This window comes from Stegostoma tigrinum, chromosome 8 (assembly GCF_030684315.1).
Source record: "Stegostoma tigrinum isolate sSteTig4 chromosome 8, sSteTig4.hap1, whole genome shotgun sequence".
Classification (NCBI taxonomy): Eukaryota; Metazoa; Chordata; class Chondrichthyes; order Orectolobiformes; family Stegostomatidae; genus Stegostoma; species Stegostoma tigrinum.
In genome coordinates, this window is record NC_081361.1 from 31,971,214 (window position 1) to 31,994,914 (window position 23,701).

The 23,701-nt window shown below is 41.0% G+C and overlaps 1 protein-coding gene across 1 annotated transcript in view; it reads right to left on the bottom strand.

Moving 5' to 3' along the window:
- LOC125456426 (dynamin-3) overlaps nt 1-23,701 on the bottom strand; it is a 232,545-nt gene that overhangs the window by 117,522 nt on the left and 91,322 nt on the right. Inside the window, exons 12-15 of the mRNA XM_048539519.1 lie at nt 19,769-19,839; nt 17,464-17,515; nt 16,571-16,600; nt 1,474-1,587 (exon numbers count right to left, since the gene is read on the bottom strand). Coding sequence (XP_048395476.1) covers nt 1,474-1,587; nt 16,571-16,600; nt 17,464-17,515; nt 19,769-19,839 — 267 coding nt within the window. The remainder of the gene's footprint in view (nt 1-1,473; nt 1,588-16,570; nt 16,601-17,463; nt 17,516-19,768; nt 19,840-23,701) is intronic.

Here is a 23,701-nt window from a genome sequence, read left to right on the forward strand (position 1 = left end):
TCAAATTAGATACAGTTAAATATTTGATGGACCAATGTTTTATATGTATACCTGTGTGATCTGTTAAATTATTATGGCTCTCAAATTAATAAATTTATTTTTGGATATCACATGCCTCTTAATAACACTTCTGGATGTGGAGAATTTCCAATAGACTTTCTCAAAAGGGAGGCACTGCAACACACCAACAATCATATTACCGTTATATTTTTTCAAAAGATAGTGGGCAGGGCACTAGTCAATTTTAAATGCAATTTAGAACCTGTTGCCTGGAAGGAATTAACTCAAGTTTACCCCTCAAACTCTCACAGAGGTTAATTATCACATGCCAGGGCCGTGAAACTATCCCCAATAGAGCGAACAAAAACCTATTTATATCTCAAACTTGAACTGCAATTAACTGTTTCCATGAGAGAATCTTATTATCCAAAATTGCATCTACATTTTAATTGGCAGTTGCCAGTAACTTTGTTGTCAATAGTCACTTGAAAAAATACTTTGATATCAGATCCATTATCCTAATCGAAATCTGCAGGACATTTGCAGAATAGAATCATTCTGATATATTAAATTTACTTTTTCCAGTTTTAACTTTTTGTTTTAAGCCATATTTTGACAGCAAATTGTTTGGTACTCTCAGTCATGGGCTCACCATCCATTTTTATTTGGACACTTTGGGAGGCACCTTCAGGGAATTTTCTACATTGTAGACATAATATAGACATTGTTGCTATTGTAATGGCATCAAACACTTCTTCAGCAGGGTTACTGGAAAACTACGTACAGAGTGAAGAAATGTAGTCCATTGCCTTTGAAGCTAAACTCAGAAGTGAAACCACTGTTGCACCAAGAACACTTTTCTATTTTCCAAACCCAACCACAATCTGTGGCTTTGAGTGGGCTTACACAATTTACCACCTATGTTGAATTCCTGAATTGTATTTTATATTGTGAAGTTGTACCCATTAGGAGCCAAGTTTTAAAAAGATGACTGTCTTTTAAAAAACATTTCAAACAGGATTCTTGAAAATAACAGAAAAGAGGCATGTCAGCCCATGTATAGCAACTGCCAGACCAGATTTAAAGTAAAGATATTTTAAAATTTATTACATTGTTACACCTCATGCCTTAAAAATTATTTTTACCCTAGCCACATGTTATTTCCCCAACTGGTGAAAGAGGTATTCAACTGTGACCCAAGTTAGTGAAAGAGGCTGAAAACTGAGAGGCTCACACTTTGGTTATCTCTTCCTTTCAATGAAGTGGTATATTGCTACTTTTCTCAATTCACCCTTGTGCTCCAGCCAAGAGATTGAAAAGGACTTGAGGGAATTGTGAATATCAGTCCAGATCCTAAGCTTCACATAGAGAATTCTAGTGAATCAACGCTACCTTAGTGATTTAAGTATTTAATTGCAAAATGCAGCAATATCCTACAAATACGATTGCTAGGAAGCATGTATGTTTTCTTACCTCTTCATCCTTGAACCAACAGAGGCTCTCTGCAGTCAGTACAAACCAGTATTCCTTGGAACCTCCTTTTATGATGCTAATGTTGCTGATGGTGAGCCAGCCTTTTCTTACCACCTACAGGAATTACAAATAGGCAAACAAACATGACACCTTGGTTAAAATAAAGCTTCTGTTTACCTGCCTACCATTATAAGTGGTTACTGTCTTTACATTGCAAAGTTAACATCCATGCCTTTGTTGCTTCTTTTCAGTATTGGCAGCATATTCCATTGCGTGTACACTGCCTGACTTTCAAAATGGCAGTGGCCTAAAACTATCCTGAAAGTAGTAGCACTCCATAGATCCTTGCAGTACATCCAAGGCAAATGGAATGAATTAGATTTCTGCTGTCTCATTTCACAATATACTGTGTTGCTAACATAACAATGAGCGTGTGTCAGTGTGACAAATCAAGGTATATGCACTCCAGCACACATAGAAAGAACCAAGATCACATTGTTAACACAAAAGCAAGTGAGCAGCATGCTTCCAAATGACAATGAATAAACATACTATCATTAACATTACAGTACACTACAGCATTGAGCAGTCAAATGTCAATAAAATGACATTTATAGACTTAGCACTTTTCATGCCATTTAGGCAACATTCAGCGCTTTTGTAAAATAGGCTACTTCATTTGTCCTCTACGAAATAACACTAATAACTGTGTTAGACTGTTAACCTGCTCTTCCTAATTCCAAAACTGAAATAGAATAGCTTTCTTTGTTAAACTGAATTTTCTAAACAATTTACAATTTCTGTTTGCCCCCAAATGAGCAGCATTTGTGTTCTTGACACTTGGCAATGACACTGAGAGCAGAAAAATATAAACAGCTGATGACACCACCAAATTTGAGGTAGTAACTAAAATTCTGCTCACATTTTCTATCTTCCATTGAACTCATATCAGTAGGAACACATACAACATAGCTAGGAAGGAAAAGGTTGATTCTGTAAACTGACACCTCCATCAAGTAAGCAGCACCTTAGGAGCATAAAAGCTGACGTCTAGGCCCAAAAAGGCAGCTTTTGTGCTCCTAAGATGCTGCTTGGCCTGCTGTGTTCATACAGCTCCGCACTTTGTTATCTCGGATTCTCCAGCATCTGCAGTTCCCACTATCTCTCACCCCCATCAAGTATCCTTATTCAACAGGACCTTAGATTGGATAGTCCAGGCTATCACCCAATCAGTTTCCTCCAAGTTCTCAGTTCCCTCCAAGTGTGGGTCCCAGAGTAAGATCATGCTACCATTCCTAAAACAGCATTCCTGCTAACATCTTTTGAATGAATGTTTCTGAAAATTGCCCGAACAGGAAAAGAATTAGATGGATATTATATTTGGCACCAGCTCTAGTTTCGGAGAGATTGTATTTCTTACAGCTTTACTTTGCTGAGCTCTGATTGGAAGAAACATGGACCTGTTTAATGCTTTGCAGAAAAAGAGGATAATGCCACTGCCTCTCTCATTTCATTATCCCCCGTCAAAAATAAAAGATTTCCATTGAAGAGAAAAATATCATTATATCTGTTCAGCCTCACTTCCCTGGTTTTTCACAAAGCAGACAATGGCAGTGAAGACTGGCGGACAACCTGAATCAAACCAAGAAAACCATAATCTTGGCATTGGGGTACATGCTGCCCTGTCCTTTGAAAATGCCCCAGTCATTAAAATTTAATTTACAGTGGCACATAATGATATCAACCAAGAGCCACACACTTTACAGCATACAACTAACTCATGCAAAGTTTGTTGGTGAAGGATGATACTAGACCTAGTATTTTCTTAGTCTTTCAACAAGTATCTCTTTTAGAGTGCCCAGTTGAAAACCCAATTAATGCTCTCTCTGCATATAGTTAAATGATTGCAGTAAAAGCATTAACCTCTACCTTCGGCAAAAAACACCATAATTGCCATTCATTTGGATTATTAAGAATTCTCAGTTTGCGCAGCAAGGTCAGTGGCATTTAATCCAGTTAGAATTGCTGAACTGGCTTACATCAAGCCCAAAAAAAGAATGAAATGGAACACCAGAAAGAGGATATATGCACAGAAATCTTTTGGCTTATGCGTCTGGAACACATCCATTGTCTTATGATTGACAGATCACATATACTACCAACTAACTTCTATGGAGCTAAACTGGACTTGTATAAAGCTTTATTTTAAAATGAATCATATAAGAAGTAAATATCAGACAATTGCACAATTAAGTACTTCCAATTTGAAAGTATTTGCCTCTAGTGGTGTCTTTTTCATCAGAAACAATAAAGCATAATCACAAATGCATTACTTGTAACAGAAACTGGCGGAACCAGACTAACATTCTACCTTGGGACTGATTTATGTCCAGGAGGCTAAAAGTGCAACACTGCTTCACACATAACTAATCAGACTGCACATTCTAACTTACAGTAAAATTAATAGCACAATCTGCTTTATAAATCGTTCATGATATTAACAAAAGAGAAAGATCAAAACATTCATGTCTGGAAATGAAGTGGCTAACTAAAGCTACTCATAAAACAGCAAATAATTTCCACAATATTGACTGTAACCGTTTCTAATAGACCTTCCAGAATGTAAAGTGCCTTTTGTGCCTGCACTAAATCAAGTTTATCAAAGGCTAAGAATTTCTGGAGTCTGGGGATGAAAAGTAACTTTTCTTTCAAAACATCAGATCATAATTTAGCCTGTTTTCTCTATTTTTCAGAGAAATTCAAGAGAACATATTCATCTGATTTCCACAAAGCCTACCTGAGAAGAAGGCATATATATGAATAACTTTCTGATATTTTTACAAAGTCTACCCGTCCTTTTTCAGAAATGCTGGTGCATAAAGCCTGGAAAATAAAATTCTTTGTAGAACTTCTGCCTTGCAACATTACACGAAGTTAGCTGTCGGCAGGGCATTTTGTTCAGATTTTACTGGACAAGCACTGTTACTTCGGGTTGGGGTAGGGGATGAAGATGAATTACTAATGTACAATACAGAGTTACAAAGAAAAGTAATTGGATTTAATAAAATCAAACCAAATCAATAAAAGCTTTGAACAAAAGTATGCTTTACTGTATACATATAAATAAAAGCTTAATGTAACACAGGCTTTCCAAATGCCTTTATGACAGAGAATTTGAGTTCCCTAATGGCTGTCAGGATGTGAGCACCACCTGTTGTATTCTGAACCTCGCAAATTCCCATCTGTTCCAAGTAAAGTGTGTCATGGCTGCCACAGGAGAGGGAGAGGGAGAGTTCATAGGACTACGGCAAGCCTGCCTGTCCAAGTGCATTTCGCCAAACATCACTTGAGTTCTGATCACAGTTAACATATTCTCATTCCATGGGTGAAGCTGCAATGTCAGCTTCAATAAACTTCAGCCAACTAGGGAAAAACATCAAGGCTTCCTTTTCGAATTTTATCTGGTGACCCTTCTGGAAAACTCCTTAGGGACTGTACATGAGATTAGGAGCAGACGCAGCCTTTGGAAACATCATGGTAAAAAAGATTGCCATTGTTGGCAGAATATTTCCAAGTTTTTTTTTAATGTGGAGGCGAGTGTGGGACTCACAAGCCACCCCCACTGATGAGATAAGTCATCTAATCACCCACCTTTCAGCTCATCAAGGCTGAGGTTGAGTTTTTCACCCTATCACAGGCCTTAACACCGGCAAATCCAGGTCGGCGCCAGATTCTGGGTCCGAAAGTCTGCCAGTTGACACCCCACTTTTCAGGAAAGCCAGCAGCAAGAAGGTAAGTTTCTTTTCTCCTTCCCATGGAATGAAGGAATCAACAAAGTCGCTGCAATGTTGTGTGTCAGAAAAACAATTCAACACATTGGGTGGCACAGTGGTTAGCATTGCTACCTCACAGCAGGGGCCTGGGTTTGATTCCAGCCTTGGGCAACTGTTTGTGTGGAGTTTGCACATTCTTCCTATGTCTGCATGGGTGTCCTTCAGGCCCAAAGCTGTGCAGGTTAGGTGGATTGGCCATGATAAATTAATGATAGTGTCCAGGGGTGTGCAGGCTAGCTGGACTATCCATGGGAAATACAGGGGCAGGGGTGGGTCTGGGTGGGATGTTCCTCAGAGGGTCGGCATGGACTTGATGGACAGAATGGCCTGCTCCCACACTGTAGGGATTTTATGAAGCTGTCAGCCTTTGAAGGAAAGATGGAGACAATAGTCCTGGAGGACCATGGGGCTGCTCTCTCATAAGAGCGTGACAACCAGTGCAAGTTTCACATACAGTCACCACACCTCAGGCGAGGGGAGAGGTTGAGAAAGTAGGGCCTTCATAGTGACCTCAGCCAGCACAGGAAACAAATCTGTGTTGCTGCCATAATTCTGTATTGTAATCAGTCATTTAGCTAATTGACCCTCGTCAGCCAGTAGGTCAGTGCTGAAGACAGTGAATATAAACCAAAGAAGCAATGCGATGTAGACTGAGGCTGGCAGCATCCAAATAAATGCCAAGTGATTCAGCACAAAGAAAATAAGTTAACGGCCATGCGAGGCATCCAGTGCAAGTCAATGAGTATTTGTCCCATGTGCAAAGCAACATGGCAGAACAATGTGAAGTCATTAGGTCCCCTGAGCTTTGCATCAGGTGCTGAAGACCTGAGATGGTGTGTGAATGGGTCCTACAGCAGACATGATGACATGGCAATGTCCCAATGCCAACTTGTGTGGACCAGGGGTTGAGGACGGTGGTGATCATGGAGCATCCAGGGACATTGTATTGAAAACACAGTTGGATGATGGCTGGGACAAGCAATCAGCAAGTTGAAGAGGCTTATAAAGCTTTTCATTGTATGTTTCATGTAAAAGTTCGTGTGGCAATAAATTTCTATTCTATTTTATTCTTGCAGTCTGGAGAAAGATCCACGGTCAGTTCTGCAGGTCAAGTACATTCAATCTGGGGATCACAGTTAGATCAGTCAGGGTGCTGTGGAGACATCAGTCTGGGAGCTGAGCCATGGTCAGTGATGGTGGGTCTGCCAGGTCAATCTGAGTGTTGGATCACAGTCAGTCCAGTGGATCTGTTCAATAATGGCTGAGGACTTATCAAGGGGCAGTCCATGGAGTCTCAGGCAAAGCGAGGAACTCAGTTCTGGAGAAGGGATTCATTGCACTGGGTTATGGAGAGATTGGTGACGGTAATGAAATCAATTGGTGATATAAGAGTGGGACCTCACAGATAATAGGAGAGCATTGACATCAGGTTCTCACAGGTCACAGTCTGTTTAGCCTTACATGGAGAAGGTGCAGGTCCTTCAAGAGGGCACATTAAATGTGATTTAAAGAGGCTGAACTGAAGGAGGATGGGGGAGCTCAAAAGGTCAAAGGGGCCACAGGGGCAGCAACAACACAAAAGGAAATGAAAGAATGGGGGCCAGGGAGGAATCATGCATCACAAGCAAAGACTGCAGCACTCCCTAGAACACAGTGTTGGAAACTTGCCATGTTGGAGTAAAATTCTTGGAATCAGAGGACCTGCTGAGGTTAATCAGTAATTATGCCTCTATTTATGCAGTAAAACCACCAATCTGGATTCAATTTTCACTTCATCTGCACGCCATGCATTATCAAAGAATACACATTCCACATCCTGGCCTCAAACAGTCAGGAGAATCACATTGTGTGCATTAATTTCCTGCTTTTCACGTGAGCAAAGCAACTCTGATCAGCCTCTGGTACATAACGGCACAGTCTGAAGTTCCCACTTTCCAAACACATTCCACAGGTAGCACTGGAAGACAACGCTTCGCAGGTATCAGATTCTCAAATTGAAATGTAAGCATAAAAACACATAAACTGTAATGTAGCGGGGAGCTTTTCCTTTCTTTTGGAGTGGTGTTAATGGCTGACTACTGGAAGAATTCTACTCCTGATGTATCATTAGAAAATTTGCTACTGTGAAGTACACCTGTCATTGGGACAGTGTGACAGTATTATACAGAATGTAAAGAAGTGCAATAAGAAAAGCATATTGTGCTTTCAGCAGATTCAGCATGGCTTCACAGAAGAGAAATCATGCCTAACAAATTTAGCAGAGTTCTTTTGAGAAGTTAACAAGTAGGATAAACAGGAAGCAGTGGATGCAACATATTTGGACTATCAGAAGGCATTTGATAAGGTACCACACATTAGGGTACTCAAAAAGATAACTGCGTACATACAGTGTTGGAAGTAGTAGACTATCATGGATAGAGGATTGAGTAACTAATAGAAGACCGAAAGTTGGGATAGAGTGGGCACTTTCAGGAAGGCAACCTTTAACTAGTAGCACGCCACAGCGATCAGTGTTAGGATAACTGTTTACAATGTACATTACTAACCTAGATGAGGAAAGTAAATGTTCTGTAGCCAAATTTGTGGATAACACAAAAATAGGTGAGAAAGCAAGTGGTGAAGATGCAGAGTCTGTAGAAAGTATAGACAGGTTAAGTGGGTAGGTAAAAACTTAATAGATGGAACATAATGTAGGAAAATGTGAGTTCATGAATGTTGTCTGAAAGAATACAAGAGTTAAAATTATTTAAGTGGAAAAAGACTGCAAAAAGCTATGGAATCAAGGGATTTGGAAGTCCTCATCGATGAATCACAAAATGCTGGCATGCAGGTTCAGTGAGTAATATGGAAGACAAATGGAATGTTGGCTTTATTTCAAAGAGAATGGAGTATAGAAGTTGGGAGGTTTTGCTAAAACAAGGCTCTAGTCAGACCGTAGCTGGAATATTGTGGACAATTTTGAGCTCATACCTAAGGAGAGACATACTGGCATTGGAGATAGTCGACAGAAGGTTCATGAGGCTGATACCAGGTATGAGGAGATTGTTTTACGAGGGGAAAATGAGTAGGTTGGCCTGTTCTCGCTGGAATTTAGAAGAGTGAGAAGCAACCTTATTGAAACAGAGAATAATTTTAAAGTTTGAGAAGATTTGAAGCTCGGGTTATGGATGCGGATGCATGCATGCTCGCTGAGCCAGTGGGTTCAGTATCAAACGTTTCGTCACCCTGCTAGATAATATCGTGAGTGCGCCTCTGGTGAAGCGTTGGTGTTCCATCCCACTTGTTATTTATATACCTGGGTTACTGGGGTGGTTGGTATTACTTCCGGTTCGGTTTCTCAGTGGTTTGTACACAGGGTCTAATTCAATGTGTTGGTTGATGGAGTTCAGGTTGGAATACCAGGCCTCCAGGAATTCCTTGGCATGTCTCTGTTTGGCTTGTGCTATTATCGACGTGTTATCCCAGTCAAATTTGTGTCGCTTGTTGTCCGTGTGTAGTGGCTAGTTGGTATTCATGTATCAGTATAGTCAATTTTCTTACAGTTTTACCTATGTATTATCTCTCACATTCCTTGCATGGTATTTTGTATATTACCCCAGTTTTGCCAATTTTGGAAGACACAACACGAAAAGTATCACTTATCACCCTGCCATGCATCAAGGACATTTCAGAACTGACCACAAGACTGCTCAGACACTAGGTATCAGCCCACAAACCAACAACCAACCTACGACAGGTACTGATGAACGTAAAGGATCCCATACCCAAACCAACAAAACTGGGGTCATATGCAAAATATCGTAGACTGAGAGAAACACTACATGGGCCAAACCGGACAAAAATTGATTACATGGGTACATGAACACCAACTAGCCACCAAGAGACATAACTAATTCTCACTACACACAGACAATGAGGGGCATGAATTTGATTGGGACAGCACATCAATAATTGCACAAGCCAAAGACACACCAGGGAATTCCTGGATGCCTGGTATTTTTTTCCTTTATTCATTGACGGGATGGGGAGCGTAACTGGCTCGGCAGCATTTATTACCCATCCCTGAATGCCCAGAGGACACTTAAGAGTCAACCACATTGCTGTGGATCTGGAGTCACATGTAAGCCAGGCCAGGTAAGGATAGCAGTTTCCTTCCCTAAAGGACATCAGTGAACCACATGGGTTTTTCTGACAATCAGCAATGGATTCATAGTCATTATAAGATTCTTAATTGCAGATATTTATTGAATTCAAATTCTACCATCTGCCATGGAGAAATTCAAAACTGGTCCCCAGAGCGTTATCTGGGCCTCTGGATTAACAGTCCAGCAATAATATCACTAGGCCATCGCTTCTCCAGTTCCAAACAGAAATCCATCGACAAAGTACATTGAATTAGACCCGATGTACAAACCACTGAGAAACAAAACCAGAAGTAATACCAACCACCCCAGCAAACTGAGATGGAGATGCAGAGAGGTTGTTTCCCCTTATTAGAGAGACTCAGATCAGAAGGCATCTTCTCAGAATAGGGAGTTGCACACTAAAGTCAGAGATGAGGAAGAATTTCTTCTCTCAGAGGGGAGTGGATCCGTGAAATTCTTTTCTGGTGATGGCCAGTGAAGCTGGGTCAGTAAGTATTTTCAAAGCTGAGGTAGATAAATTTTTAATCAGCAAGGGAATTAAAGATTCTGGGGAAATGGCAGGAAAGTAGAGATGAGGATTATCACATCAGCTGCAATCTCATTGAATAGCCGAGCAGATTTAGGCTGAATGGCCTACTTCTGCTCCTTCACCTTATGATCTTATTCAGAGCTCTTAGAGTAAGGATCACAATGGTGGATGTAAAGGCCTGAGGATTTCCTTGAATAAACTTGTGTTGCCTTGCTGATATCCATCACAACTTATTTTCTGATGTATCTCAGATTGCTGTGGCTGGAATCCTGAATGTTATGGCTCAAGCATCCCTGGTGTCTGAGCCTATCAGCAGCAAGGAGACCATTGCGTATGAGAGATGAGCAATACTTGGCCATTGCAACTTCATTCGTCTTTGGGATGCCTGACAAGGATGCTCATTTCTCATATGGACGTGACTTAAACAAGTCCAACAGCAAAGATTAAACTACTGCACACATCATAACAGAGCAAGCTCCAGAGCTGCTCTATACTTGGCCTAGTGGCTTGGAAGACTTGGGCAGTTGTCCCAGTACCTTGGGCTTATAACACTATCTTCAATACAGTGACCTCGGATTGTGGAATGTCTCTACATGGATCTTCGTCTTTGTGATCCTTTTCTGATGAATGCAGAATGCCATTTTGTACCATTATATCTCTGTGCTCTTGTCTGGCCTATGAGATCTTGGATAGTCTTTGTGAATTGTGTGCCAATGTAAGGTCGTATGCAGTTACTTCTGTTTCACAGAAATGATTATGTTTAATCTGTAATGACAAGAGTACAGTGACAATGGTAAAGGTTGCATGTGATTAGGTGTTGTATCCCATGTAGTTGGACTCTACATTTGTGTCACATGCAGCGTATAATGATTAGAGATGATGGCAGCCTGTTCTAGGAGAGCCTGATTAAGGAATCGTACCTTGAAGAGCCACACATTTCCTGCAGTGGGGTGCATGAGTTTAGACAGACATAGAACTTACTCTGTCCCTTCCAGATGTAAATGCAACCATTTTCCATTTTCAACACACATTTATGTCTTCCATACTCATGCAAGTCAATGTAGCTCACACTCAGTACAGTGAGTCACAGGCTCAGCTTGGTCATCAAGTGCCCATCCCTTAACCGCATGTTCCCTTCTTTCTTGCACTCTCTGCCGAACCCATTAATACTGAGCTTCCGTTGATTCTACCACACTTACCAAATTACAACTTCATCTCTCAACATTACTACAAGGTCTACCCTGCAGCTTAGCCATGCCAACCAGCCACGAGTTTAACCTGAGGGTCACCATGCCTCAGGTAAGGGCAAGGCTGAGAAGGCAGGATCTTCATAAAGCTTTAAAGTATTAGTTAATATGTGATCAAAAATTACAGTGTGGATGCATGCAGCATCAACATTTTCATTACTACAAGAAATGAAAAACAGAGTTCTGGAGAAACGTAGCAGGTCTGGCAGCGTTTGTGGAAGCGCAGAGTTATTGCTTTCAGTCCTATGGCACTTCCTCGGAACATGGAGCTCAAAATGTTAAGTGATAATGGGAACTGCAGATACTGGAGAATCCAAGATCATAAAATGTGAGGCTGGATGAACACAGCAGGCCAAGCAGCATCTCAGGAGCACAAAAGCTGACGTTTCGGGCCTAGACCCTTCATCAGAGAGGGGGATGGGGTGAGGGTTCTGGAATAAATAGGGAGAGAGGGGGAGGCGGACCGAAGATGGAGAGAAGGTAGGTGGAGAGGAGAGTATAGGTGGGGAGGTAAGGAGGGGATAGGTCAGTCCAGGGAAGACTGACAGGTCAAGGAGGTGGGATGAGGTTAGTAGGTAGATGGGGGTGCGGCTTGGGGTGAGAGAAAGAACAGGTTAGGGAGGCAGAGACAGGTTGGACTGGTTTTGGGATGCAGTGGGTGGAGGGGAAGAGCTGGGCTGGTTGTGTGGTGCAGTGGGGGGAGGGGACGAACTGGGCTGGTTTAGGGATGCGGTGGGGGAAGGGGAGATTTTGAAACTGGTGAAGTTCACATTGATACCATTAGGCTGCAGGGTTCCCAGGCGGAATATGAGTTGCTGTTCCTGCAACCTTCGGGTGGAATGTTAACTCAAAATGTTAACTCTGTTTCTCCCTCCTGTGATGGTCAAAATGTTAACTCTGTTTCTCCCTCCTGTGATGGTGCCAAGTCTGCTGAGTATTTTCCAGCACATTTCCTTTTTATTTCAGATCTCCAGAATCTATACTATTTTGCTCTTATTGCATTAATAGAAGGCTATGCATTTAATACTGTTACAAACATACAAACTTCACTATATCTTGTGTACAAAACACAACTTGTGCTACGATAATAAAATGTGAGGCTGGATGAACACAGCAGGCCAAGCAGCATCTCAGGAGCACAAAAGCTGACGTTTCGGGCCTAGACCCTTCATCAGAGAGGGGGATGGGGGGAGGGAACTGGAATAAATAGGGAGAGAGGGGGAGGCGGACCGAAGATGGAGAGTAAAGAAGATAGGTGGAGAGGGTGTAGGTGGGGAGGTAGGGAGGGGATAGGTCAGTCCAGGGAAGACGGACAGGTCAAGGAGGTGGGATGAGGTTAGTAGGTAGCTGGGGGTGCGGCTTGGGGTGGGAGGAAGGGATGGGTGAGAGGAAGAACCGGTTAGGGAGGCAGAGACAGGTTGGACTGGTTTTGGGATGCAGTGGGTGGGGGGGGGGGAAGAGCTGGGCTGGTTGTGTGGTGCAGTGGGGGGACGGGATGCACTGGGATGGTTTGGGGATGCAGTAGGGGAAGGGGAGATTTTGAAACTGGTGAAGTCCACATTGATACCATATGGCTGCAGGGTTCCCAGGCGGAATATGAGTTGCTGTTCCTGCAACCTTCGGGTGGCATCATTGTGGCAGTGCAGGAGGCCCATGATGGACATGTCATCAAGAGAATGGGAGGGGGAGTGGAAATGGTTTGCGACTGGGAGGTGCAGTTGTTTGTTGCGAACTGAGCGGAGGTGTTCTGCAAAGCGGTCCCCAAGCCTCCGCTTGGTTTCCCCAATGTAGAGAAAGCCGCACCGGGTACAGTGGATGCAGTATACCACATTGGCAGATGTGCAGGTGAACCTCTGCTTAATGTGGAATGTCATCTTGGGGCCTGGGATGGGGGTGAGGGAGGAGGTGTGGGGACAAGTGTAGCATTTCCTGCGGTTGCAGGGGAAGGTGCCGGGTGTGGTGGGGTTGGAGGGCAGTGTGGAGCGAACAAGGGAGTCACGGAGAGAGTGGTCTCTCCGGAAAGCAGACAGGGGAGGGGATGGGAAAATGTCTTGGGTGGTGGGGTCGGATTGTAAATGGCGGAAGTGTCGGAGGATAATGCGTTGTATCCAGAGGTTGGTAGGGTGGTGTGTGAGAACGAGGGGGATCCTCTTGGGGCGGTTGTGGCGGGGGCGGGGTGTGAGGGATGTGTCGCGGGAAATGCGGGAGACGCAGTCAAGGGCGTTCTCAATCACCGTGGGGGGAAAGTTGCGGTCCTGAAAGAACTTGGACATCTGGGATGTGCGGGAGTGGAATGTCTTATCGTGGGAGCAGATGCGGCGGAGGCGGAGGAATTGGGAATAGGGGATGGAATTTTTGCAGGAGGGTGGGTGGGAGGAGGTGTATTCTAGGTAGCTGTGGGAGTCGGTGGGCTTGAAATGGACATCAGTTACAAGCTGGTTGCCTGAGATGGAAACTGAGAGGTCCAGGAAGGTGAGGGATGTGCTGGAGATGGCCCAGGTGAACTGAAGGTTGGGGTGGAAGGTGTTGGTGAAGTGGATGAACTGTTCGAGCTCCTCTGGGGAGCAAGAGGCGGCGCCGATACAGTCATCAATGTACCGGAGGAAGAGGTGGGGTTTGGGGCCTGTGTAGGTGCGGAAGAGGGACTGTTCCACGTAACCTACAAAGAGGCAGGCATAGCTGGGGCCCATGCGGGTGCCCATGGCCACCCCCTTAGTCTGTAGGAAGTGGGAGGAGTCAAAAGAGAAGTTGTTGAGTGTGAGGACGAGTTCAGCTAGGCGGATGAGAGTGTCGGTGGAGGGGGCCTGGTCGGGCCTGCGGGACAGGAAGAAGCGGAGGGCCTTGAGGCCATCTCCATGCGGAATGCAGGTGTACAGGGACTGGACGTCCATGGTGAATATGAGGTGTTGGGGGCCAGGGAATTGGAAGTCCTGGAGGAGGTGGAGGGCGTGGGTGGTGCTCCTGAGATGCTGCTTGGCCTGCTGTGTTCATCCAGCCTCACATTTTATTATCTTGGAATCTCCAGCATCTGCAGTTCCCATTATCTCTCACAACTTGTGCTACATCTGGCACAATAATGTTGAACCTAGTATACACGTGCCCAATTCTATTCTTAGATAATAAATCGATAATTTGAAGTCTACTTCACCAGCTAAATGCATATAAAGCTGAAGGAAATACTAATGGTGCACATTAACAACACACAGGATCTATCTGTGCTAGAAAATAAATTGGCTCAGATTCTGAGATAGCAATAATAGTGAAACCATCTGCTCACCATCATTACTTCCCCAAAACTAACAGTAACTTCTGGTGGTTACAGATTACTATTGGAAATCCTGAAGTTGTTGTCAGGAATTCTACACTCTCCCGTAAGATGGACTATTCAAGTCCCCACGAACTACAATCAAGTAAAAATCAATGAACTGGCAAAATTTTAGTCTTTTGCACTATTGGTCTCACTGAAAAAAATCCTTAAAGGTCACTGCTTGTTGAATGAAGTACACCTGAACTTTTAACTGCATGTAATTATTAATTGGTTGCACTGGCCCAGATAACGTGATATAATATTTGTGGAATGTCAAATTCCTGCATTGTGATAAAAAGTTACATTTTACTTTTATGACTCTTTGAATGGTTGCGAATGTTATTATAGCTCCTAACTAAAACCCATGGTTATGCACAACCATTTGTTTTTCTTTCCATTGCATTTTAACAAAAATCAAAAGCATTCAGTGCATTCCATGCCTGTTTTGCTGTCTGAGAGGATACTTCAATATTATTGGTTGCTTACACTGATTGATTATATCACTGTTGCTGGAGGCCCTTTGACTTGGTGGCAATTGCAACATGACATTAAGAAAAGAAATCCACTGTCGATAAACTGCTAGATCACTGTAGACAGCTTTCTTTGAAGTCACTATCAAGTGCTGTCAATTTGCAGCTGACCGCAAAATCCGAGTTGTAATTAATAGAACTTTTATATTTGATTATTCATGTGAGTTTAATCAAATATAAAATTAACTACTACACAAATCCATATGTTGATCCACAAAGATATAAAGACTAAAACAAAACTACTCGCAGTCAAATTTATTCGGCATTGCTTTAAAGAAAACGTGGCACATTTTGAACATTTTGAAAACTTTATTGAAATTATATTTTAGCTAAATTTGACAATTCTAATTTTCTAAATTCTACTTGCCTTAAATTAATTGAAATAAGTTCAGTTTTTGTATCCGGCAAAGTTATTTGATAAGGCTACCAAAATGTTCTGCAACTGATTTTCTGTTTATAAATATCACATTACAATTGTGAAACTATATGTCTGAAGTCATAAAATACATCTGTAGTTACAAAAAAAACTTTAGATATAATTTTTCAGCATGTATTCTACAGAGTAGATGGGCATCAAAAATGCTATGGACTTAATTGCAGAACAGATTTAAAACATTTAACACAAGACAGATATTCTGCTGAAGTTGGGAGACAAAACAGGTCGGAAGACTAAATATTTTCAGTCTCATTTCTAAAAGAAAAAACACTCTAGTCACCAGTTACAGTGATAGATTCAAGTAAAGAACAGACCTAAAGTATTGCAAGTGCTTACTTTTTTGTAAAAGGCTAAAATTATTAGTAGTCTAATATATTAACATATATCTCACCAAACATGCACAAAACTAGGGCAAGCAGGTTTCATTATCCATATCTTATTCCGTTCACTTAGCAGTTTTAAAAATATATAAAGCAGTCAATTCAAAGGAAGAAATCAATCATTAGACTATCTGAGCCATTCTATGATGGCATAAAAATCTTGCAGAATTAAGTAAAATATTGAATGCATTCAATGGTAGTGTGAAAGTCAAAGATGTAAGTATGACAAGAATTATTTTAAATGATAAATAGAATATTTATACTACATAACAATTCACCATATTAACAAATTACTGCTATAGATTTAAGGTTTATACATGTCCATATACATGACTAAGTGCAAAAAAATGAAATCCTGATAAGAAAGACTTGGATAATGAAATTGCCAATTTGCAATGTGATTCTATTAACATGGAGACAAGAATCCATGCACTGTTTTACATATTTGCATTGGTGTCTATTTCAGCTCAACAGCATACTAGTTCATACATGTGCATCAACATAGTTAGTAACTCTAAGTGAAAAATTGATAACGTTTAACTTTTCTACTGTTCATTAAAGGTGAAAAATATGTACAATGTTAATAACAAACTGAAAATCAATGTGTTATTTGGTTAGAGGCAAGCTGACAAAAAGTTGCAATGCTCAGTAGTAAACCAACAGTGCATCTTACAAAATCTTAGCTCGTACAATTTGTCGCAAGAGTGGAAGATGAGAGTCCTGAAATAGTAAAACAAAAAGAATGCAACAAAGAAATACATTGGTAAAAATATGGGATTTGAGGTACACATATTTAAGCATTAAGTTTAAAAAATCTTTCAGAGTCTGTTGCACAATTTTACAATAACTGGCTGCCATGATACAAACCCATAACAATACTCTAGTAAATTCAATTCACTTTTTAAGAAAATAATGAAACATATTTTGGAGTTTCCAAACCACAATAAATTGCTTAAACTCCATGAAAAGCATATTTAAAATTAAAACAATTCATATTTATTACAACAGACAGTACCAAGAATGAGATGGTCCACCACATACAGGCAACCACTTGATATTATATTAACATTTTAATGAAACAGACACCCTGATCATGTCTATAAGACCTCTTTTGCGCTTCATAAAAGTATGCACATGTCTGAACTAGTAAACTACACTACCTAAAAGGACACAATGATTACTCACCAATAAATCTTCTTCCAAGCATTATCAACAAAAAAATTTGAAAACAAAGTGCAATTAGTTGAGATGGAGGATTATTGGGAAGAAAAAATGGTTAAAAAATGAGCAAAAACAAAGTCAATGTGGCATAGATGGTTGTGGTGGTGAAGAGGAAAGAAAGCTATGTCTTGCTGGAACAAGCTTTGCAATGAGACTGCACTTCAAAAGGTAAATTTCAAAGACAATTCTTTGACAGAATTCCATGTTTTGTTACAGTAAACGCTCACAATGTCAGGAAAAATTACATGCAGCAAAAGCTATGGCAAAGAATGGAAACTAAATTAATAATTCAGAAGCACGATGCATGCAGCTATTTAGACGTTTAGACCTTTACACAAATTTCCAAGTAAAGGCATTCATACCTGATTCCCAACAGCCTGCTTCTTGCAAAACTGGCTAGTCCTTTGCTGGGCACTACAGAAAAATAAATGCAAGTTCCAGAGGATGAATAACTAGCAAGATATATGAATCCTTTAGATACCCTCAGATAAAAAGCATCAACCAATTCACAATTCTGTTTGTATTTTTCAGTATGCCATGCATATAAAGTAGAAAGCAACAGAGGGAAGATGAAGTACTAGGTGTAATGTAAAAATGACCAAGGCTGAATCACTAGTAAACAACAAATGGTCATGGCCTACTAATAAAATAAATTGATCTGAGGCATTTATCTTTATTTGTAATGAATACAAGATGATGGGAGGACTAATTTCGAGCATGAAGTGCAGGAAATTCATGTTTAATTATCATTCAAAAGGAAAAATGGTTGGTTCTTGATTGAACAGCAAGTGGAAAGGAACTCGAATGGCAATGGTCCAGTGGTATTATCGCTGGACTGTTAACCCAGAGACACAGGTAATGATCCAAGGACCCAGGTTCGAGTCCTCCCATGGAGAATGGTGGAATTTGAATTCAAGAACATTCTGGAATTAAGGGTCTAATGATGACCATGAAACTATTGCCAACTGTTAGGAAAAACCCATCTGATCCACGAATGTCCTTTAGGGAAAAAAATTGCCATCGGTACATGGTCTGGCCTACATGTGACTCCAGACCCACAGCAAAGGGGTTAACTCTTAACTGCCCTGTGGGGACAGGCTGGGTGGATTAGCCGTGGAAAATGCAGGGTTACAGGGATATGGTAGGCGTTGGGTCTAGTTGGAATGTTCTTCAGATGGTCAATGTGGACTTGATGGGCTGAATAGTCCATTTATGATTCATCCCCTGACATATGTTCTCCACATTCCACTTAGCAAAACTGCTCCTAATATCAATCACTTTCTTTGCGAAAAATCCTCTTGCTGTCTGCTCTTAGCTGCCTTTTAATTTAAAACCACAATTTTAGTACTCTGGCATACCATGAAAAACAGTTCTACATTAACCTCATCTTTGACACTTAGCAGCTTCTAAATTTGTCCAAGATGTCTTCTCAGTTGTTCCCTCTGAAGACAAAAGGGCCAAAGTTTCTCCATTTCTTTTTAAAACTCAACATTGTGTTTATCACTGTTAATCACTAATCTTTACACTGCTTTACAGGCTTAATTGTTACTCAATACTGCAGGGGTGAAATAAAGCGGAAAGTTGACCATTGGTAAGTATCTTTTGTTAACCTTCAACTTGTCAAAAAATAATATTCAGGTGTACGTTAACCAAACACAATAAAAAGATTTGGGTACAATGCTAAACTATTCGCAAAAGTACTGTTTGTGATTAATACATGAATTTCAAGATGGGTGGAATGTGCAGTTATGGAGTCGAGGTTTAATAGCAAGCATATAACTAAACGCTACTTTCACTCTGGGACAGGTCAGCTTTTCTTGTGCAATTGCTCAGTTCCCAGCTCATTCCATATGTTTGTGTAAGCAGCTCAGCAGATCTTGTAGTGTGAGCAAGCAGGAAAGGACCTGGTGGCATACTGAAAGCACACTCAGAGAGGCTCTTAGTCCCTGCAAGCGAAGAGCATCACCCTGGCGCTAGGAATAAATGCCTGCAGCTAAATATTCTGGCCTGAGCACCACTTCCCTCATCTGAATGCCTCAGACAGACCTCCACGCTTGGCAGGGCGGCCTTTCTACTTGGGTCGGATTCCTTGATCCATGAGCAATTCTCCAGCCTCCTGTTTTTCACCTTTGTGCAACTTATTTAACTGCCATCTGATGTCAATCATGGCATGGCATTGCATAGCTGAAAGATCCCCAAAAAGGTTAAAGTAGCAGCTACTTCTTCCAAAGTCCAGCACCCACCTGCTGCCTGCCTCTCACGTGTAGTTGTGAATTGGAAGACGCATACTGCTTGCTTGCTGAGAACTCAATTGGGAAGAGGAATTTAATTCTGGCCAGCCTGCCGTTCAACAATATGAATGGAATGCAAAAGGGCATCCTGACATTTGCTGTCAGAAAGCTCAACCCTCTTTCAAGTTCCAAGAATTTTACTGCAAACTCTCACACTGCTGTTGGGTAGCTGATTTTTTACTTTTCATGCAATTAAGTTCTGCCACCCTTTCTGTGCTCTGCTTCCAGAAGCAGCACAAATTTCTGTCCTATGATTTATCCCACTGCCAATGTTTGGCATGGTGGGAGCCTGCAATGATTTAGTTACAAAATTTATGAACACCTTTTTTTAATTTGTAAATTAAGTTCATTATTAAAAGACTAATGGGATACCTACTTTGCAAACCCGATGAAATCTTCGTGGTTAGTGTTGATATAAGACAACTGGATATCAATCAGTAATACAACCTAAAAAAAGCAAGGACAAAACTTTCAAAGCTGTAATCTTCAATGGTACCACCTCCCTCAGTTCTCCAGCCATCTAAATACGTGAACAGCAAAAACTCTACCACAGCTTCTGTCAAGTATGATTCATCTTTCTGGTAAGAATATTATTAAACATGAGTGTAATTGTTTCAGTTTGACCTTTCTTGAGGCATCTAACTATGTATGTTAAGGGTGAAATGGGTCAGAAGCTTGGAATTGTAGAGACTACGGGGGCATAATAATGTGAAATTGATTCTTTAACACTCACTGAATAGAAAACCTTAATAGATAAGAACAGTTAATTCAGCTTGTCCTGTCTGTAATGTACCATGACCACTGATGATACGACTGCACAAGTCAGATCTCAGAAACCTGGCTTGATAGATCACACGCTTTTCTTTTGCTTACTTAGTTAACAGTAGTCCCTGAGAGATGTTCACCCGAGGTTGCAGACGTAATTTAAAAGACAAAAAATAAATTTATTTTACATAAAGGAAGTAAATCAAACAAACCAAGCTGCCTAAATATAAACGTCCGTTGGAATGATCTCAAAACACACAGCAAAGCGAAATTTCAACCTGTTTCCTGACACTATCCATTAAAGTAACTCAAGCGCTAATAAATGTCCTGGACCGTGGAGACAATTTGATAAGGCCTTTGCTAATCTGACGACATGAACATTTCGCAATTTTTATTTCTAATAACCTGCAGAGTTTGACTCATTCTCCTGATCTGGAACTTTCACAAACTGAACTATCCTAAGGAGATTTGTTCCTTAAATTGCCCTGAATCTTTATTCTAGGAGAGAAACTATACTTGCTTCCACACTCAACAGTGGTGTGTTCTGAATCACGCGATTTTTTAAAAAATGCACATCTTCGGTTCTTTTGAACTGAAAGAAAAACCAATGGCCTTTGTTTACTTTACCTGTACTAAATGCATTAGTAAAACGTCTTTCCACTAACACCACCGGGATCAGCAGTCACCTGCTAATCCATTTTTATATATAAAGGAGAACCCAAATGAGACTAACCAATACCCACTAGTTTATTTTTAAATCTAAATTCCAAGAATGATATTAATATATCTAAATCACACACCTGTCATCAGGATCTCCTCTGTTTCGAAGGAAAAAACCTACGCTATTCAATCTGTCTTCTTAGCTAAAAACATTCATTTTTAGCCATATCATCTAAATCTCCTCTGCACAAATCTTGTGTACTGTGGCAAATATAACTGTATACAGTAAACTAGCACCTAAGTACCATGCCTTGACCACAAAAACAAAAGTACCTTACATGCACACTTCATCACCCCTTATCTACCTGACCTGGTATTAGTAGGGAGGTGTAAACACCATGATCCCCTTGCTCCCTAAGACCTTACAGAATTCTATCATTTTGTAATTCCTTTGATTGTATCAACTTCAAAAATATGTTACCTCGCAATTCTCTAAATTGAACTACATTTGCTGGTTTTCTGCCCATTAACCCATCTATCGATATCTCTATGCCGTCTGCAGCTTTCAGCCTCACTCTTAACCATCAAGCCAATTTTTATATCCTGCATACACTACTTAATCACACCTCCTGCATGCACGTCCAGGCACCCAATACTAGAGATAACAAGGTGTAGAGCTGGATGTACACAGCAGGCCAGGCAGCTTCAGAGGAGCAGGAAAGCTGGTGTTTCGGGTCTGGACCCTCCTTCAGAAAAATCACCCAATACTAAGTGTTTTATGATATGATAAGGAATAAGAGGAGTAGGAGGCCATTCTGCCCCATGTGCCTGACCTGGTTGTTGCTGGTTGGGCCAACATTTATTGTTCATCACTAGGTGCACCTAGAGAAGATGACAGTTAGCTGTGTTCTTCAACTACTGTAGCCCTATAGGTACATCCATAATGCTATAAGAGAAGGATTTTAACCCAGCAACACTAAAGGAATGGTGATTTATTTCCAATATTTTGACTCAAATCCACATTTCGTCTTGCTCCCTCATGGCTCCTTTAAAGATTTAAAAAGAGAGTGTCGAATTCAGCCTTGAATATATTCAGTGAATCAGCCTTCATTGGGATAGAGAATTCCATGGATTCATGGCTTTCTGAGAGCAGAAATTCCTCCTTATTTTTGTCTTAAATGAGAGATCCCCTATTCCAACATCGTGACCCTTAATTCTAGGCTCCCTCAGGAGAGATGACATTAGTATCTATCCTGTGAAGCCCTGTGTTTCCATAAGATCACTATTCATTCACCGCAACTTCAATGAGACTCGTGTCCTGAAGAAGTACTATCTAATATATTAATGGATAATCTAATGAATATAGATATATATCTGCACACATTATGAAATTGTGAAGAGAAACTTTTCAGAGCAAAGGACACTTAATGACAGGAGTTAAAATGGTGCATTTGTGAAGGACATGAACTTCTTTTTCAGAGATGCAATGGCTCCAAAGCTCTCAGAAAGGTCACATGACCCAGCTCTTGGGGTAAACTACCTTTTTGTAATGAAAATGTCAGGAATCCCACGTGTGGCCATTAAATGGCCAGCAGCCTCCAGTGAATTCAGATTCTGGACTCGCTGGTATCTGCAGTCCAGAATGTCGAAACTGGACCAGGTAAGAACATAATAAAATGTGAGGCTGGATGAACACAGCAGGCCAAGCAGCATCTCAGGAGCACAAAAGCTGACGTTTCGGGCCTAGACCCTTCATCAGAGCCCATCCTCTCTGATGAAGGGTCTAGGCCCGAAACGTCAGCTTTTGTGCTCCTGAGATGCTGCTTGGCCTGCTGTGTTCATCCAGCCTCACATTTTATTATCTTGGAATCTCCAGCATCTGCAGTTCCCATTATCCCAGGTAAGAACATGTCTGTTCTAGGAGAATTGGTTTCAGAAAGCCAGAGTGTCCCACTGGACAGGTCAGACATTCCAGTGCAGCTTGAGAGTCAAGCTCACGGGTCCGTTGGTACTTCGGCATTAGATTTCCTTTGGAGATAGGGATCCAGTGCCCTTTCAGACAGTTAACCGTGCAGAGCATTGCGTTGTTAAAAAAGTGCATTAACCTTTGGAACAGTCCGATCTGCCAAGTAGTGTCAACAAGGTTCAGTCTGTCAAGAAGTGCCAAAATATATCAACTAGCATCAACAAGTGTCCAATTGCTTGTGTATGAATGAGGGTGTTTTTCTACATAGTGTGCAGATTGCAATATAGAAGCTTAAGAAATAAATTTTCTCATATTTGCATAGATACTTATGATTATTCAATGAGTTGGCTTGATAGGTGAAAAGGGAAAGAGTGGCAGGTGAAAGTTGGCACTAAGTTAGCATAGCGGTGTCCAATCTATAAGAAAATCAAAATTGGCCACAATTTTGCAGTGCCTTTCTTTCTTGATTTATGCACCTCTTTATAGTATAGCCACAGTTACAGTGCTATAAACTATTTCCACAAGTGGAGTTATTTCTTATCTCCATCCAAACTGATTCTAAATCTTGACCTTCAGAACCATAGTAATTTCTTTATTGATCTCATCCTATATTAACCGAGCTAGCTATTCAGTTCCAGTCTTGGCCATTTCATAATCACAACTTTGTAATGACTATTTTTATGACCACAGCAAATAGCATTTCAGTCACAAAAACATTCGTTAATCGTTACACTTTGTTTCTTGCCATTGAAATAATCTTGGATCAAAATTGCCATTTCCCTCGGATTCCACAGCTCTTGAATTTGGCTAAGCAGTGAGTCCTTGTGAAAAGCTTCATCTAATGTTATGGGGATGATATCCAAGATAGTACCTCCTTAAAATTTCAAACTAGCTAAACATATCTCATCAAATCTCTGA